Source organism: Taurulus bubalis (assembly GCF_910589615.1).
Source record: "Taurulus bubalis genome assembly, chromosome: 18".
Lineage (NCBI taxonomy): Eukaryota > Metazoa > Chordata > Actinopteri > Perciformes > Cottidae > Taurulus > Taurulus bubalis.
The window spans coordinates 225,001-243,462 of NC_136606.1; the positions used below are offsets into that span (position 1 = coordinate 225,001).

Here is an 18,462-nt window from a genome sequence, read left to right on the forward strand (position 1 = left end):
TCCTTGTATGAAGACTCGGAGGATGAAGACATAGGAGTCTTTTGTTGGAGTCAAGACTCGGAGGATGAAAACATAGGAGTATTTCGTTGGAGTCAAGACTCGGAGGATGAAGACATAGGAGTCTTTTGTTGGAGTCAAGACTTGCAGGATAAAGACATAGGAGTCTTTTGTTGGAGTCAAGACTTGCAGGATGAAGACATAGGAGTCTTTTGTTGGAGTCAAGACTTGCAGGATAAAGACATAGGAGTCTTTTGTTGGAGTCAAGACTCGGGGGATAAAGACATAGGAGTCTTTTGTTGGAGTCAAGACTTGCAGGATGAAGACATAGGAGTCTTTTGTTGGAGTCAAGACTCGGAGGAAAAAGACATAGGAGTCTTTTGTTGGAGTCAAGACTCGGGGGATAAAGACATAGGAGTCTTTTGTTGGAGTCTCGGAAGATGAAGACATATTCACATTTCGTTGGAGTCAAGAAGAAGACATTATCCTTTATTAATCCCCTTGGGGAAATTCTTCTCTGCATTTGACCCATCCCTGGATAGGGAGCAGTGGGCTGCCCAGTGAGGCGCCCGGGGAGCAGTGTCTTGCTCAGGGACAATTTGACATGTGAACTATGGGGGGACCGGGGATCGAACCGGCTACCTTGTGGCTACAGGACGACCACTCATCCCCCTGAGCTACAGTCAAGACTCAGAGGATGAAGACATAGGAGTCTTTCGTTGGAGTCTTCAGGGGTGGCTCAATATAATATTGCTCTGTAAATATGTGTTTACCTTCATCATCTGTGTGCATATCTACTCGTAGACACTAAAGGCCTCGGACTTGTTTACACATCTACCGTCATCTCTCCTCTGTTATTTATCCCACTCGCTCCACACAGACCCAACACCTCGTCACAGGGGGCTCTGGAACTGCCAGTCAGCTAACCGCAAGGCAGACTTCATCTCTGGCTTTGCTATCAAGCAATCACTGGACTTCCTGTCTCTCACTGAGACCTGGATCACACCAGACAACACATCTACCCTGCTGCCCTCTCCTCTGCCTTCTCCTTCAGCCACCATCCTGACCTCACTGTAGCTCCACTTCATGTCTCTGACCACTTCTTCATCTCTTACTCTCTCCCACTCTCTGGAACGGACAACCCTCCCACACCAACAGACTCTGCACCTGTCCGTCGCAACATTCTCTCCCTCTCTCTCCCTCTCTCCCTCCTCTCTGGCTTCGTCTGTTCTATCAGCCCTTTCGTCAACTGACTCTTTCTCACTCATGCATCCCAACTATGCCACAGACATTCTCCTCTATCCTCTGTCTTCCTCTCTTGATTCTCTCTGTCCTCTCTCAAGTCCTCTCTCAAGTCCTCTCTGGCTCCGTGGCTGTCTGACTCGGTGCGTGCCGACAGAGCCACGATGCGAGCATCGGAATGGAAATAGCGAAAATCCAAACATGCCGATGACCTGCTCGCCGATCACTCCCTTCTCTCCTCCTTCTCTGCCTCTATCTCTGCAGCCAAAGGCCTGTTCTACCAATCCAGAATTGAATCCTCTTTTTCTAACCCCCCAAAACTCATCTCTATCTTCTCCAACCTCCTTTACCCCCACAGCCCCCCTCCTCCCTCCACCCTTCTACCAAGCCACTTTGATGATGACACCCAACTGATCCTCTCGTTTCCCCAATCGGAAACACGGGTAACAGCACAAATCTCTGCCTGTCTGTTTGACATCTCTCAGTGGATGTCCACACACCACCTGAACATTAACCCTGACAAGACTGAACTACCTAAACTCACACTACTCCGCTCCTCCGCTCCCTTCACTGGTTACCGGTGGTCGCCCGCATCTGCTTCAAAACATTGTGCTTGCGTACCGTGCTGCGAACAGATCGGGTCCAATCTACATCCAGGACATGGTAAAACCATACACCCCAGCTCGATCACTCCGCTCGGCTTCTGCCAATCGGCTTGTAGCTCCGTCACTGCCAGCTAAACACTTAACAAAGTCACGACTGTTTGTGTCCTGGCTCCTCATTGGTGGAATGAGCTCCCCATTGACACCAAGACAACAGGAAGTCTCTACATCTTCTGCCCCAAACTAAAAACACATCTTTTTCGAATATACCTTGAATAAGGAAAGTAGCACTTTAGTAGCACTTAAATGGCATTTAGTTATAGTACTTTGTAGTTTAACTTTCTTGAAGAAATTGTACTTTCTTGATTCTTGTTGTTCTGAGTTTGTATTCATGGTTGAATGCACTTATTGTAAGTTGCTTTGGATAAAAGTGCCAGCTAAATGAAATGTAATGTAAAGTAAAAGAGGCCTCCTAGTTAGGGGTAAAGCACAAAGAAGCCTCCTAGTGAGGGATCAAGCACAAAAAAGCCTCCTAGTGAGGGATCAAGCACAAAGAAGCCTCCTAGTGAGGGATCAAGCACAAAGAAGCGTCCTAGTGAGGGCTTAAACACAAGAAGCGTCCTAATTACGTAAATTAGATAAACAGTAGAAAGTGAAAAATGCAAGTATGTATGGTACAGTGATGAATTAATCCACAGAGGAACTAGCAAGCGGTGACTTGTTATAAAGCTGTATTGCTGACGGCAGGAATGTTCTCCTGTAACGGTCCTTGTTGCAGCGGAGCGTGAGGAATCTCTTAGAGAAAGTGCTCCTTTCCTGCTTGCAGCCGATGATGGAGCCGGCCTTCTTAACTACCTTGTTAAGTCTGTTCAATGCTGCTCCCCCAGCAGACGATGGAGAAGTACAGGGCGCTGGCCACCACCGACTGGTAGAACATCTCCAGCATCTTGCTGCACACATTGAAGGATCGAAGCTTCCTCAGGAAAAAGAGTCGACTCATCCCCTTCTTGTACACAGCGTTGATGTTGGCCTTCCAGTTCAGTCGGCTGTCGATGGAAACACCAGGTACCTGTACTCCTCCATGTGATGAGACACCAGGTACCTGTACTCCTCCATGTGATGAGACACCAGGTACCTGTACTCCTCCATGTGATGAGACTCCAGGTACCTGTACTCCTCCATGTGATGAGACACCAGGTACCTGTACTCCTGCATGTGATGAGACACCAGGTACCTGTACTCCTCCACTGTGTCCACGTCCTCTCCCAGAACACTCAGAGGACTAGGAGCTGTTGTCTTCCTCCTGAAGTCCACCACCATCTCTCTGGTCTTGGCCACGTTCAGAAGCAGGTGATTCTCACCGGCCCACTCCACAAAGTCACTCACCACTGCCCTGTCCTCCTCCTCCCGTCCATCCCTAATACACCCGACCACTGCAGAGTCATCAGAGAACTTCTACAGATGGCATGACTCTGTGTTGTACTGGGAGTCAGTGGTGTACAGGGTGAACAGGAAGGGAGACAGAACAGTTCCCTGTGGGGCTCCAGCATCACTGACCACCGTCCCAGACAGCACACGGCCCATTCTGACACACTGTGGTCTGCCTGTGAGGTAGTCAGTGATCCAGGAGACGGTGGACGAGTCTACCCCCACCACCCGCAGCTTCTCACCCAGTAGCAGTGGTTGGATGGTGTTAAATGCACTGGAGAAGTCAAAGAAAGTGACTCTCACAGAGACACCGGTACCATGCAGGTGCGACTGAGCTCGTTGCAGCAGGTAGATGATGGCGTCGTCCACTCCCACATGAGGCTGGTAAGCAAATTGTAGAGGGTCCAGCGACGATTTCACCTGCGGTCGGAGGTGAGCCAAGACCAGCCTCTCCAGCACCTTCATCACATGGGAGGTGAGGGCTACCGGTCGGTAGTCATTGAGGACGGATGGAATCGACTTCTTCGGGACAGGGACCAGGCACGACGTCTTCCACAGCACTGGGACCTCCTCCTGCCTCAGGCTGAGGTTGTAGAGGTGCTGCAGGACACCAGACAGCTGGGTGGTACAGGTCTTTAGGACCCTGGGGCTGATGCCATCAGGTCCTTCAGCTTTGCCATGGTGGAGTTTTTCCAGCTGTCTTCTCACCTGGTCAGTCGTCACAGAGAGAGGGGGAGGGTGGAGGAGCCCATTGTTGTTGAGGGCCCATTTGAAGAGCCACCGGGTGTTGAGGGCTCAGCAAAAGTGCAGCTCAACGGGGGGCAGAGGGGGCACAAAGAAGCATCCTAGTGAGGGCTTAAGCACAAGAAGCGTCCTAGTAAAGGCTTAAACACAAGAAGCGTCCTAGTGAAGGCTTAAGCACAAGAAGCATCCTAGTTGAGGTGAAGCAGACCACCAGTGGGCGGGACTAAGACTCTGTCTCTCCTCTCAGGACAGACGGTGTGTCTCGGAGGTCCGAAGCGTCCTTGCTATAAGATCGCATACTTCCACGACGTGTCGAGCCGCGTGGCCTTCAGGGAGGCTCGGCAGGCCTGCGAGATGGACAGAGGCTCTCTGCTCAGCATCGAGAGCCCGGTGGAACAGACCCACATTGAAAATCTGCTGCAGGTGAGACTGACAACTGGTCCTCTTTATCTCCTCCTCTTACTCTTCCCCTTGCCATCTCTTTCCTCTTCCTCCTCGTCTCCAGGAGCTGCGTTCAGGAGCAGTGGGAGCAGGAGGAGGTATAGCGGACGGGGATTTCTGGATCGGTCTGACTCGGGTGGACGGAGTCGAACAGACTCACCCTGAACTCAGCAACACCTTCACTTCCTGTCCACAGCTCTATCACTGGACCGATGGGAGTCTGGCCTCCTTCAGGTGAGTGAAGGTAGTGATGAACAGATGTTCTCCAGGTGCCTCGATCTCGTCCTGTGTTATTTATAAGTTGAGGTAGTTTGAATCCCCGTCATAGAACACTGAGCAGCAACAACATGATGGAGGTGTGTTCATGGAGCTGCAGGCTGAGCCATACAAAGATACAAAGTAATTTATTGATTACTGATGATGATGGTGATAATGGTGGTAATAATGATGATGATGATGATGATGTAGGAACTGGTATTTTGACGAGCCGTCCTGTGGAGGAGAGGCCTGCGTTGTGATGTACCATCAACCAACTGCCCTACCTGGTCTGGGCGGAGCTTATCTCTACCAATGGAACGACGACCGCTGCAACATGAAGCACAACTTCATATGCAAATACGAACCAGGTACTGTCAGCCAATCAGCTTCTCTCTGCTAAACAAACCAGGTACCGTCAGCCAATCAGCTTCTCTCTGCTAAACAAACCAGGTACCATCAGCCAATCAGCTGATATAAATAATATATATAAATTAATATATATTTATGAATCAAGGCTAAAATATTCACCTGACCTGGTTCCACCAATGGGATGAGTCAGATATCTTCTATTCTGAGAAAACACACGTTATTAGATATAAATATATTCAGATCTAAAGACACAGTCTCAATCAGGATTTTAACTTCTTCATATTTCTGAGAAAACACACGTTATTAGATATAAATATATTCAGATCTAAATACACAGTCTCAATCAGGATTTTAACTTCTTCATATTTCTTATAGTTTTAGTTTTCTGTTTTTAAAGTAAGCAGACTTGTCCTGGTCTGTGATTGGTCATCTGCTGCTAGCCCCGCCCCTTTTAGCCAGGCTGAGAAAGCCTTTCATTCTTTTTGTTTGTTCATTATTTCTTTCTTTCATGATGATCTTGGTCTTTCTTTCTTCTGTTGTTTTCTCTTTTGTTTGTTTGATCTTAATATATATTAAGTATAATACACGTATAACACTTTAATTACGTTCATCTGGTGCAATATATAATACATTTAAGTACTTTTATATACTTTATTTTTCCATCTGTATATTTAATATTGCTAGTGTATTCTTCTTTACTGTTTTTATTACTGTTTTACTGTTTATATTACTTGATTTGTATTTACTATGTGTCTCTTGTGTGCACTGCTGCTGTAATCCTGCAGGACTAATAAAAGGATTATCTTTCTTGTTTCCTGATTTGTTCATCCATTCCTTCTGCCTTTCTTTTTTCTTTCAGAGAGCCATCTTGTGAAGGAACAGGGGGACACACCTGCAGGACGGAGCCCAGGTGAGCAGGAACGTCCTTATGAAGTCATATCTTCATAATATATATATATATATATATATATATATATATATATATATATATATATATATATATATATGCTTTACTAATCCCCAAGGGGAAATTTGTTTTCGTAGTAGCACCTTACAACTTGAAGATACAAAGAAACACACAAGATAAAATATAAAGATATAAAGAAGCAACAGGGATGAAAGATATATACAAAATAAAATAAAAAATGTATGTGTACATACATACCTGTGTGTGTTCTCAGAGGCCACTGCAGGTGGAGGTGTGGCCAAACAGCCTGCAGGCAGCGAGGAGGACCCCCCTCAGGTGACCATGAGTGGAGCTTCAGGTACGAGCCCCGCTGACCTTTGACTGCCAGGAACCTCGTGTGACACTCAACAGTCAACTCTCCCTGACTGACAACATTACCACAACAACACGTTCCTGTAGGTTCATGCTACACAACATCCTGTAGGTTCATGCTACACAACATCCTGTAGGTCCATGCTACACAACATCCTGTAGGTCCATGCTACACAACATCCTGTAGGTCCATGCTACACAACATCCTGTAAGTCTTTTGAGTGCCTGGTCCTGTCCCACCTCAAAACTCTGACTGACCCACTCCTGGACCCCCTGCAGTTCGCCGACAGGGCCAACAGGTCTGTAGACGGTGCTGTCAACATGGCCCTCCACCACATCCTCCAGCATCTGGACTCCCCAGGAACCTACGCCAGGATCCTGTTCGTGGACTTCAGCTCTGCCTTCAACACCATCATCCCGTCTCTGCTGCAGGACAAGCTCTCCCAGCTGCACGAGCCCGACTCCACCTGCAGGTGGATCACAGACTTCCTGACTGACAGGAAGCAGCACGTGAGGCTGGGGAAACACGTCTCAGGCTCTCGGACCATCAGCACCGGTTCCCCCCAAGGCTGCGTTCTTTCCCCGCTGCTCTTCTCCCTGTACACCAACAGCTGCACCTCCAGTCACCAGTCCGTCAAGCTCCTGAAGTTCATGGATGACACCACCCTCACTGGACTCATCTCTGGTGGGGACGAGTCCGCCTACAGGTGGGAGACTGACCACCTGGAGACCTGGTGCAGCCAGAACAACCTGGAGCTCAACGGCCTGAAGACAGTGGAGATGGTTGTGGACTTCAGGAAGAACGCAGCCCCACACACCCCTCTCATCCTGTGTGACTCCCCTGTGGACGCTGTGGAGTCCTTCCTCTTCCTGGACTCCATCCTAACCCAGGACCTCAAGTGGGAGCTGAACATCAGCTCCATCACTAAGAAGGCCCAGCAGAGGAGTTCTTCCTGAGGCAGCTGAGGAAATTCAACCTGCCAAAGAAAATGATGGTGCAGTTCTACACTGCCATCGTTGAGTCCATCCTCTGCTCCTCCATCAGAGTCTGGTACGCTGCAGCCACTGCCAAGGACAAGGCCAGGCTGCAGCGCATCATCCGCTCTGCTGAGAGGTGATTGGCTGCAATCTGCCATCCCTCCAGGACTTGTTCGCTTCCAGGACTCTGAAGCGAGCTAGAAAGATTGTAGCTGACCCCTCTCACCCTGGACAACCTGTTCGAGTCCCTTCATTCTGGCAGGAGGTTGAGGTCCATCAGGACCAAGACCTCACGCCACACCAACAGTTTCTTCCCGTCGGCAGTCAGGCTCATCAACAGAGCCGGGGTCCCCCACTGAAACACTCATGCCACTTAACATACACTTAACTTTAACTTAAACGCACATGCCACTTAACATACACCTACATTAATGTTATCTGTTGTCTGAGCACTTTATCTTATACTTGATTTAATATCATTGCACTGTTGCCGTCGTTGGCTGTTGATTGTTGCTCGTCTCGTCTCGTCTAACGTATGCACCTTCCGCCTAGAAACATTCCTCGTTTGTGTAAACATTCCTGGCAATAAACGGTTTCTGATTCTGATCTGACATCAGGACAGCAGGAAGTCTCTACATCTTCTGCCCCAAACTAAAAACACTTCTTTTTCGACTACACCTTGAATAAGGAAAGTAGCGCCGAGTAGCACTTTAGTAGCACTTCATGTCTCTTACTGATACACTTTGGAGTTTAACTTTGCTGAAGAAATTCTACGTTCTTGATTCTTGTTGTTCTGAGTTTGTCCTCATGGTGGAATCACTGATTGTAAGTCTCTTTGGATGAAAGCGTCAGTTAAATGTAATGTAATGAGACGTTACTCTCTCTCCAGGCATGCTACTGGTGTACGTGATAATACCCACAATCCCCCTGCTGCTGCTCATCCTGGTGGCTTCTGGGACATGTTGTTTTCAGATGCTTAGTAGAAGGTGAGTAGAAGAAAGAAACTACAAATCCCATTATCCTCTTCTCCCTGTCACACTTATAAGCCCCTCCCATTGTGTGTGAGTGTGTTTCAAAATACTAATACCACAATGTAGAGTAACTAAAGCTGTCAGAAAAGTACTTGAAACCTGACCCCAATTGCAGTACTTGAGTAAAAGTACTCTCTTTGCAGTACTTGAGTAAAAGTACTCTCTCTTTGCTGTACTTGAGTAAAAATACTCTTTCTTCGCAGTACTTGAGTAAAAGTACTCTCTCTTTGCTGTACTTGAGTAAAAATACTCTCTCTTCGCAGTACTTGAGTAAAAGTACTCTCTCTTTGCTGTACTTGAGTAAAAATACTCTCGCTTCGCAGTACTTGAGTAAAAATACTCTCTCTTTGCGGTACTTGAGTAAAAATACTCTCTCTTCGCGGTACTTGAGTAAAAATACTCTCTCTTCACAGTACTTGAGTAAAAGTACTCTCTCTTCGCAGTACTTGAGGTTACTTGAGTAAAAGTACTCTCTCTTCGCGGTACTTGAGTAAAAGTACTCTCTCTTCGCAGTACTTGAGGTTACTTGAGTAAAAGTACTCTCTCTTCGCGGTACTTGAGTAAAAGTACTCTCTCTTCGCAGTACTTGAGGTTGCTTGAGTAAAAGTACTCTCTATTCGCGGTACTTGAGTAAAAGTACTCTCTCTTCGCAGTACTTGAGGTTACTTGAGTAAAAGTACTCTCTCTTCGCGGTACTTGAGTAAAAGTACTCTCGCTTCGCAGTACTTGAGTAAAAGTACTCTCTCTTCGCAGTACTTGAGGTTACTTGAGTAAAAGTACTCTCTCTTCGCGGTACTTGAGGTTACTTGAGTAAAAGTACTCTCTCTTCGCGGTACTTGAGTAAAAGTACTCTCTTCGCAGTACTTTAGTAAAAGTACTCTCTCTTCGCAGTACTTGAGGTTACTTGAGTAAAAGTACTCTCTCTTCGCGGTACTTGAGTAAAAGTACTCTCTCTTCGCAGTACTTGAGGTTACTTGAGTAAAAGTACTCTCTCTTCGCGGTACTTGAGTAAAAGTACTCTCTATTCGCGGTACTTGAGTAAAAGTACTCTCTCTTCGCAGTACTTGAGGTTACTTGAGTAAAAGTACTCTCTCTTCGCGGTACTTGAGTAAAAGTACTCTCGCTTCGCAGTACTTGAGTAAAAGTACTCTCTCTTCGCAGTACTTGAGGTTACTTGAGTAAAAGTACTCTCGCTTCGCGGTACTTGAGTAAAAGTACTCTCTCTTCGCAGTACTTGAGTAAAAGTACTCTCTCTTCGCAGTACTTGAGTAAAAGTACTCTCTCTTCGCAGTACTTGAGGTTACTTGAGTAAAAGTACTCTATTCGCGGTACTTGAGTAAAAGTACTCTCTCTTCGCAGTACTTGAGTAAAAGTACTCTCTCTTCGCAGTACTTGAGGTTACTTGAGTAAAAGTACTCTCTATTCGCGGTACTTGAGTAAAAGTACTCTCTCTTCACAGTACTTGAGTAAAAGTACTCTCTCTTCGCAGTACTTGAGGTTACTTGAGTAAAAGTACTCTATTCGCGGTACTTGAGTAAAAGTACTCTCTCTTCGCAGTACTTGAGTAAAAGTACTCTCTCTTCGCAGTACTTGAGTAAAAGTACTCTCTCTTTGCAGTACTTGAGTAAAAGTACTCTCTCTTCGCAGTACTTGAGGTTACTTGAGTAAAAGTACTCTATTCGTGGTACTTGAGTAAAAGTACTCTCTCTTCGCGGTACTTGAGTGAAAGTACTCTCTCTTCGCAGTACTTGAGTAAAAGTACTCTCTCTTCGCAGTACTTGAGTAAAAGTACTCTCTCTTCGCAGTACTTGAGTAAAAGTACTCTCTCTTCGCAGTACTTGAGGTTACTTGAGTAAAAGTACTCTCGCTTCGCGGTACTTGAGTAAAAGTACTCTCTCTTCGCAGTACTTGAGTAAAAGTACTCTCTCTTCGCAGTACTTGAGGTTACTTGAGTAAAAGTACTCTATTCGTGGTACTTGAGTAAAAGTACTCTCTCTTCGCGGTACTTGAGTGAAAGTACTCTCTCTTCGCAGTACTTGAGTAAAAGTACTCTCTCTTCGCAGTACTTGAGTAAAAGTACTCTCTCTTCGCAGTACTTGAGTAAAAGTACTCTCTCTTCGCAGTACTTGAGTAAAAGTACTCTCTCTTCGCAGTACTCCTCGCACCAAGACGGCCGGCCCGTCCCAGTCGACTCTCTGGATCTCCAGGACCAAAACGGACCGCATGGAGGTGTGATGACATCACAGCACGGCTCAGCCAATCAGCTTCATGGAGGTATGATGACATCACAGCACGGCTCAGCCAATCAGCTTCATGGAGGTATGATGACATCACAGCACGGCTCAGCCAATCAGCTTCATGGAGGTGTGATGACATCACAGCACGGCTCAGCCAAGTCGTCTACTGTACTACAGAATACACACATTACTGCATGTACAAACGTGTACTCTCTTTACTGCCCATGTACTTTCCCTGATCCCTCCTTCTTCCTCGTCTCCTTGTCTCCTTCCCTCCTCCTTCCAGCGTATTGATTAACTGGTTTCAGACTAATAGGATGTAATAATGATTTAGAACAATAAACCAATTAGATGTTTACAGAGTGTAATGATTAAGAAGTGAACCTGGTGTTTGTTACATGATGTGTTACATGTGTTACATGTGTGTGTTACATGTGTGTTACATGATGTTACATGATGTGTTACATGTGTTACATGATGTGTGTTACATGATGTGTGCTACATGTGTTACATGTGTGTTACATGATGTGTGTGTGTGTGTTACATGTGTGTTACATGTGTGTGTGTGACATGATGTGTGTTACATGTGTGTGTGTTACATGATGTGTGTGTTACATGTGTGTGTTACATGATGTGTGTTACATGTGTGTGACATGATGTGTGTTACATGTGTGTGTGTTACATGATGTGTGTTACATGTGTGTGTGTTACATGATATGTTACATGTGTGTGTTACATGATGTGTTACATGTGTGTGTTACATGATGTGTGTTACATGTGTGTGTGTTACATGTGTGTTACATGATGTGTGTGTTACGTGTGTTACATGTGACATGTGACATGTGTGTGTTACGTGTGTTACATGTGACATGTGTTACATGTGACATGTTACATGTGTGTGTTACATGTGTGTGACATGTGTGTTACATGATGTGTGTGTTACATGATGTGTGTGTTACGTGTGTTACATGTGACATGATGTGTTACATGTGTGTGTGTTACATGTGTTCCATGAAGTGTATGTGTTACATGATGTGTGTGTGTGTTACATGATGTGTGTTACGTGTGTTACATGTGACATGATGTGTTACATGATGTGTGTGTGTTCCATGATGTGTGTGTTACATGTATATGGGGCAACTGTAGCTCAGTGGTTAGCATGCCCGTCTTCGAATCAGAAGGTTTGTGGTTCGAGCCCTCTGCTAGTCCATGTCGTTGTGTCCTTGAGACTCTTAACCTCTAATTGTTGCTATGACTACGGTGTATAGAGCAAACATGTAAGTCTCTTTGGATAACAGCGTCAGCTAAATGAAGTGTGTGTTACATGGTGCCTGTGTGTTCCATGATGTGTGTGTGTGTGTGTGTGTGTGTGTGCGCACATTGCAGCTCTAAGAACTATGTTCTATGTTTGTCATGAATAAAACTGTGACTCAGTTTCAAACTGTGGTTGTGTAAAACAGTATTATAGCATAAAGATGTCATCATGGTCGTCTTCCTCTAATCGGGTACCTGGAGCCGAAACAACATCCATACATAAATATTTATTTTTATTTACACATGTCGATGTGGAGAGGTTAGGAAACGAGGAAGAAGAGGAGATGGTAAGGCGAGCTAGAGGAGGAGAGGAAGAAGAGGAGGAGATGGAAAGGAGAGCTAGAGGAGGAGAGGAGGAGAGGAAGAGGAGGAGAGGAGCTTTTCTTCCACCTGACAAACAGTGTAGAAGATTTAAATATTTACAGAAACAATAATGATGAATATTGATCTCTGATCAATCACATCTTTATTAAAGAGACAGACAGGCAGAACAAACTGAAAGGGTCAAAGGTCAGGAGGACTGAGCGCGCTCAGTAACAACCTCAGTAACAACCTCCACGTCGTCCATGTCGACCACCGTCTCTTCCTGTTTGTAAGTCAGAGCGGGCGACAGGTCGTCGTCAAACAGAAGGGGTGGGGCTTCAGCTGGCTCCGCCCCCACGCCGTGCATGCGCCTCATGTGCTGCTGCAGGTTCCCGCGGCGGTTGAAGCGTGCGGCGCAGAGCTCGCAGGCGAACGGCCGCTCGCCGGTGTGGACGACGGCGTGCCGAGCGAGCTGCGAGCGGCACTTCTTGTCCTGGCCGCACACGAGGCACACGAAGCTCTGCGGCGTGCGGCCGCCGGGGTGCACCACCTCGCCGTGCCGCTTCAGGTGGCTGAGGCGCCGGAAGCGCCGGCTGCAGAAGTCGCAGCCGTACGGGCGGCTGTCGCTGTGGACGAGCGAGTGGCTCGCCAGCAGGGACCTGAACCTGAAGACCTTACCGCAGACCGGGCACGGGAAGGCCTTGGCCGGCGCCGCGCTCCTCTGGCGCCCCGCGGCGTGCGCCGCCTCGCCGCCGCCGCGGGGCCGCAGGTGGACGCGCAGGTGGTGCTGCTTCAGGCAGGCGGCACGCAGGAAGCCGCGCAGACAGACGGCGCAGCGGTGAGGCTTGTCGCCCGAGTGGACGCGGGCGTGAGCGGCGAGCAGCGCCTCGGTCTTCAGCCGCTTGCCGCAGACGCCGCAGGAGAACGGCGAGGCCGGGTTCTCCTCGCCGCCGGCCCGGTTGCCGTGCAGCAGGACCTTGTGGCGCCGCAGCTGGTACCGCCGGCCGAACTTGCGCCCGCAGACGTCGCAGAGGTGCGGCCGCTCCCCGGTGTGCGTCAGGAAGTGGGCCGCCAGCTGCGAGCGGCAGCGGAACTCTTTGCCGCAGAAGTCGCACAGCAGCGAGCTGGGCGGCGGCTCGCCGGCGGCGCCGTGCGCGTGGGCGATCTTCTTGTGGTGCTCCAGGTCGTTGGTCCTCATGTAGGCTTTGGGGCAGCGGTCGCAGCGGTGAGGCTTCACCCCCGAGTGGATGACCTCGTGCGTCTTCAGCCTGGACCGGCAGCTGAAGGTCTTGCCGCAGGCCGCGCACAGCCAGGCCGGCACCGCGGGGCGCCGCCGCTCGGGCCGCGCCGCGCCGTGCGGGTGCAGCCGGGCCAGGTGGTGCTGCAGGTTGTCCCGCCGGTTGAAGCGCAGCTCACACAGGTGGCAGGAGAACGGCTGCTGGCCCGTGTGGATGAAGGAGTGTCGGGCCAGACTCGACTTGTTCTTCATCACTTTACCACAGACGTCGCACACGGTGCTGTCGGGCTCCAGCTTCACCGCGCAGAGAGATGCATGCTGGGAGTCTGAGTCCAGCTGGATCTTCTCCAGCACCGCGGCAGACGGGTGAGGGTTCACAGCTGGAAGAGGGGGGGGTTAGGGTTAATAATATATAATTATAATAATATATAATCATATATATTCATAATGACAATGATGTGTGAAGAGTCAACATGTATAACAGCAATAGTTAAATTATAATTTACCCACAAATATATAGATAGATACCGTAAAAGTATGGTTACAAGGCGCTACTACCTTCGGTATGTTGTCCCCTCTGTAGCCAGCTAGCTCCCCGACAACCAGCCCCGGCTCGACACCAGACTCGGGCAGCGGTGGGGAGCTAGCGGGGCCAACCATGGCGGGGTGTGTGTGTGTGTGTGTGTGTGTGTGTGTGTGTGTATATATATATATATATATATATATACACATATACATACACACACACACACACACACACACACACACACCTAATTATATTTTGGAGTCTGATATTTGATGATAAATGAAGACAAACTTTATGGACTTCACTATGTTTGGTTTCCTCACCCACCTTCCTCCGGTGGAGTCCAGGTGGGATCACCTGTGTCCTCCTCCTCCACCTCCTCCTCTTGCTGCTCCTCCTCTTGCTGCTCCTCCTCCACCTCCTCCACCTCCTCCTCCTCCTGCTCCTCCTCCTCCTCCTGCTGCTCCTCCTCCTGCTCCTCCTCCTGCTCCTCCTCCTGCTCCTCCTGCTCCTCCTCCTGCTCCTCCTGCTCCTGTTGAATGTCAGTAACAGGAGACAAGCGGCGGTAGCGGCGTTGAGATGGACCTTGTTTGACGGCGTTAGACCTCAGAGGCGGCGGCCGCCTCTGGGACCTGGACTGGGTGGGCTTGATGGGTCTGGTTCTGGTTCTGGTTCGGTTGGTGGTGCAGTGCTGCAGCAGAGCGCCACCGTCTGGTCCATCGGGTCTGACTGCAAAACACTGCAGCAGCATTGCAGACGGACCTGCAGACAGAGAGTTTAACATCTGGAGAACTGAACCATCACTCGTTTTTTATTTGAAGCCCATTTATTCTCACTGTGCACGTGACATGCGTGTGATTGAGAACCTGTCTACCGTCCTTGTCGCCCCTGAAAAATGCGAAAACGTCGGCTCATGCCAAAAAGAGGAAAGTGGATGCCGAAAGACGAACTTTCAAACAAATATGGACTACAAATGTTTTTCCGCCCAGAATAATGAGCCATTCTCGGAGGGCGAGTTCGTGAAAGAGTGATGGTGGAGTCTGCAGCACTGCTATGCCCAGAGAACAAAGAAGCGCTTGAAAACGTGCCGCCGCACGCTGACGAGAAGGGGGAGGACATGGCGGACAACCTTGAGTTTCAGCTGCAGAGTAAAGTGGGAAGCTTCCACTTTTTTCTCCGGGGGATGACGCGCGACAAGCTCACGGAGGAGCTGGCAGCAATGCGGCCAATACAAGGAACCACAAGGGGAGGGATCTGTTCACCGAGGCAAACGCAAGCATGGAAAACTGGGACTCGACTAGAACACACTGGCAGGTGTCGCTACGGATGGATGTCCGAGTTTGACTGGGAAAAATGGTTCAAAAAGGTTGAGCATGAAGTGCAGCTGGTCTCCTCTCCCGTTACCTGCAGTGCTGGTAGTGCACCCACTGATGTCCAGCTAGAACTCATTGACCTGCAGGCCCATTCACGACTGAAAGAGCACTTCAAGTCAGCATCACTGCTAGAGTTCTACTCTGCTCTCAAGGAGGACAGCTCTCCAAACGTGAGGAGACATGCTCAAAAGATGTGGTTCTCTTTGGATCCACCTGCGTATGTGAGCAGACATGCTCAGTCATGAAGTTTACCAGATCCAGGTACAGATCCTCTCTCTGATCGCATCTCCACCTCAGACATTCCACCTGACTTTGATGGACTTGTTAAAGCTGAACAGAGACTGGATTTCTCACACTGAATGGAAAAAAAGAACTGAAGAACACTAAAATGTGGAAACATAACAAGTGAAATGGGACACTTGACCTTTGTCTTTTCTTGTTTGCACAGTTCTGAAAACGTTTTAATGTTTAATATAGGCATGTAAAGTCAAAAAGGCTACAACACTGGGACACTTTTCTTTACACAGTTCAGTGACATGTCGTGTTCACTTGGCTACAAAGAGGATGTGATGTCTTTAGAAAGCTAAGAAAATCCTTGTTTCAATAGTATATGCAACTCAAAATGCCCTTTGTTATTAATGTGACTGAAAATGAGTCAAATGTTTCACATTTTGTTCATCATTGAGGAAATTCTATTTGAATAAATGATATTTTCGCCTTTTAATTGCCAAATAATAACATACACTCTTACCCGCAGTCAAAACAATGCCATGTACTGCTTTTTATATAGAAATAAAACGTATACTACGCATAATTGAGTTCGGCATTTTGGCCCGGCCCTCCAAAATATTTTCAGTTGCTCATTTGGCCCTCTGGGAAAAATAATTGCCCACCCCTGGCCTAGAGCAACGACAGTTGTTACGTGTAACGGTATATGAAAAATTCATACCGTTTGGAAATCTGAAACTGGTATACGGTTTGAACCGGTATACCGCACAGCCCTAACCCAGACTGTAGACTTTAAATTCAGAATAAAGTCTTTAAATCCAGTCTAAAGGAGACCCAAGTGTGTGTGTGAATATAATACACACACACACACACACACACACACACACATATATATATATAGAACCGGTATACCGGTTTCAGTTTTCCGTATGAATTGTTCATATCCGTCATACCGTCGCTGCTGTTTGGCAGAAACAACATTTAATGTTCTATATGGGGGCGGCTGTAGCTCAGGGGGATGAGTGGTCGTCCCACAACCACAAGGTAGCCGGCTCGATCCCCAGTCCCCCCATAGCTCACATGTCGAAGTGTCCCTGAGCGAGACACCCAACCCCCAGCTGCCCCCCGGGCGCCTCTCAGGGCTGCCCACCTCTCATACATACATATATACATATATACATATATACACACATAAAACATTTAATGTTGAAGCTTGAAGCTGAAGGAGCAGCGGACCGAGATACTTATGCCTCATGTTAACTCACTTGACTCAGGGTGTGCAAGAAATGACATCGCCAAAAGGCATGCTGGGTAAATGACACCTCCCACACAGGAAGACTTTTCTTGTGCAGGAAGAAGTCTTTTCCTGTGCAGCAAAGTGGGCGGGCTTTACCCATCATGCTTTTTGGCGATGTCATGTCTTGCACATCATGAGTCAACTTCTATCCGTGAGACGCGAGCAGCTCAGACCGCTGTACAGTGTCTGTGACTGTAAACATTAAATGTTGCTGCCGGCTGAAGAATGACAATAGTTGTTACAGCCGTGCATGCGCCATTAGAATCAAGGGATTCCCCTGGGTCCTAAATCCCTCCATGTTTAGCTCCCTATGTACCAATCAAAACAGCTGCTGGCCAGTTGCCAGCGAGTGGTGAATAACGGTGACGGTCCTTTTCGGCGTCAATAAATTAATGTGTTTATTTTGAATAAAAATACCGTGATATACCGTGAAACCGCCAGAACCTTACAAAATACCATGATATGAATTTGTGGCCATACCGCCCAGCCCTAATTGACGGTGTTAAAATTGGTTTGAGTTAACGCCGTTAATAACGCGCTAATAACGCGCTAATATGACAGCACTAATATATACACACACGAGAGGGATGGGGAACCAGTGTTCCCAGTGGAACCTTCCCAGTGGAGTACTGCTGGACAAACAGCATCCTCCTGTGTCTCACCTGTGTGTTTCCAGCTGACCTGCTGGGTCAGCAGGTCCACCTGGACCCCAGCATCCCTCCTCTGCTGGGTCAGCAGGTCCACCTGGACCCCAGCATCCCTCCTCTCTGCCGGGTCGCTCTGGCAGCCCACCTCCCTCCGGTCCTCCTCCGGACTCTCCCACTGACAGCCCACCTCCCTCCTCCTCTGCTCCTCCTCCTCCTCCTCTTCGTCTCTCAGCAGGAAGACACCCAGCGGTTCTCCTGCAGGAGGCTCCAGGAGTCCAGACGCCATCTCTGAAACACCAATCAATCAGTAGTTCACTTACAAATATTGATCGATCAGTAAATGATTTCTATTATGATGTTTCTGGATTAATATTACTGCTGCATACATGTGTACTTCACTGGTCTGAATCCTCCTTGAAGGACAATACTTTGTGTCGGTAGTTAATCACACATCAGAGCTGACTAGGATGACATGTGGAGTTCCTCAAGGCTCAACACTGGGGCCTCTTCTGTTCACATCTACATGCTTCCACTGACTCACTACGAACAACAACAACGTGTGTTATCATTATGCAGACGACACACACGCCTACATCACTATATCACCAGGGGACTACGATCCATACAAGGGCTGGTAACATAACTATATCACCAGGGGACTACAATCCATACAAGGACTGGTAACATAACTATATCACCAGGGGACTATGATCCATACACAGGCTGCCTAAATGCATTGGAGAAATCAATAACTGGATGTGCCAGAATGTTCTTCAATTAAATCAAGATAAAACAGAAGTAATACTTTTTGGTCTCAGGATGAACGATTGAAAGTCAGCGCTCAGCTTCAATCACTGATGTTGAACCCTCAAACTGTCTACCTTATGAACCATCTGACCCCTCAGAGCGCGCTCGCTCTCTCTCTCTCTCT

At 48.0% G+C, this 18,462-nt stretch overlaps 2 protein-coding genes across 2 annotated transcripts in view; one reads left to right on the forward strand and one right to left on the reverse strand.

Annotated features, from left to right (window-relative positions):
• The window catches only part of LOC306750669 (chondrolectin-like), a gene marked incomplete at both ends in the record, with an annotated part of 13,076 nt that extends 2,472 nt beyond the window's left edge, over positions 1-10,604 (forward strand). The window contains 8 exons of the mRNA XM_079234136.1: positions 878-1,070; positions 4,220-4,436; positions 4,519-4,688; positions 4,923-5,080; positions 5,941-5,991; positions 6,263-6,346; positions 8,228-8,324; positions 10,523-10,604. Of these exons, the coding sequence (XP_079090262.1) occupies positions 878-1,070; positions 4,220-4,436; positions 4,519-4,688; positions 4,923-5,080; positions 5,941-5,991; positions 6,263-6,346; positions 8,228-8,324; positions 10,523-10,604 (1,052 nt within the window). The remainder of the gene's footprint in view (positions 1-877; positions 1,071-4,219; positions 4,437-4,518; positions 4,689-4,922; positions 5,081-5,940; positions 5,992-6,262; positions 6,347-8,227; positions 8,325-10,522) is intronic.
• A 1,742-nt stretch (positions 10,605-12,346) lies between these two features.
• Positions 12,347-17,817, reverse strand: LOC306750670 (zinc finger X-chromosomal protein-like; the record flags this gene model as incomplete). Its single annotated transcript, XM_079234137.1, has 4 exons — positions 12,347-13,840; positions 14,314-14,398; positions 14,537-14,748; positions 17,547-17,817. The coding sequence occupies 4 exons, from the start codon at positions 17,815-17,817 to the stop codon at positions 12,432-12,434; spliced, it is 1,977 nt and encodes a 658-aa protein (XP_079090263.1). The 3' UTR covers positions 12,347-12,431.
• Between the last annotated feature and the right edge of the window lie 645 nt (positions 17,818-18,462).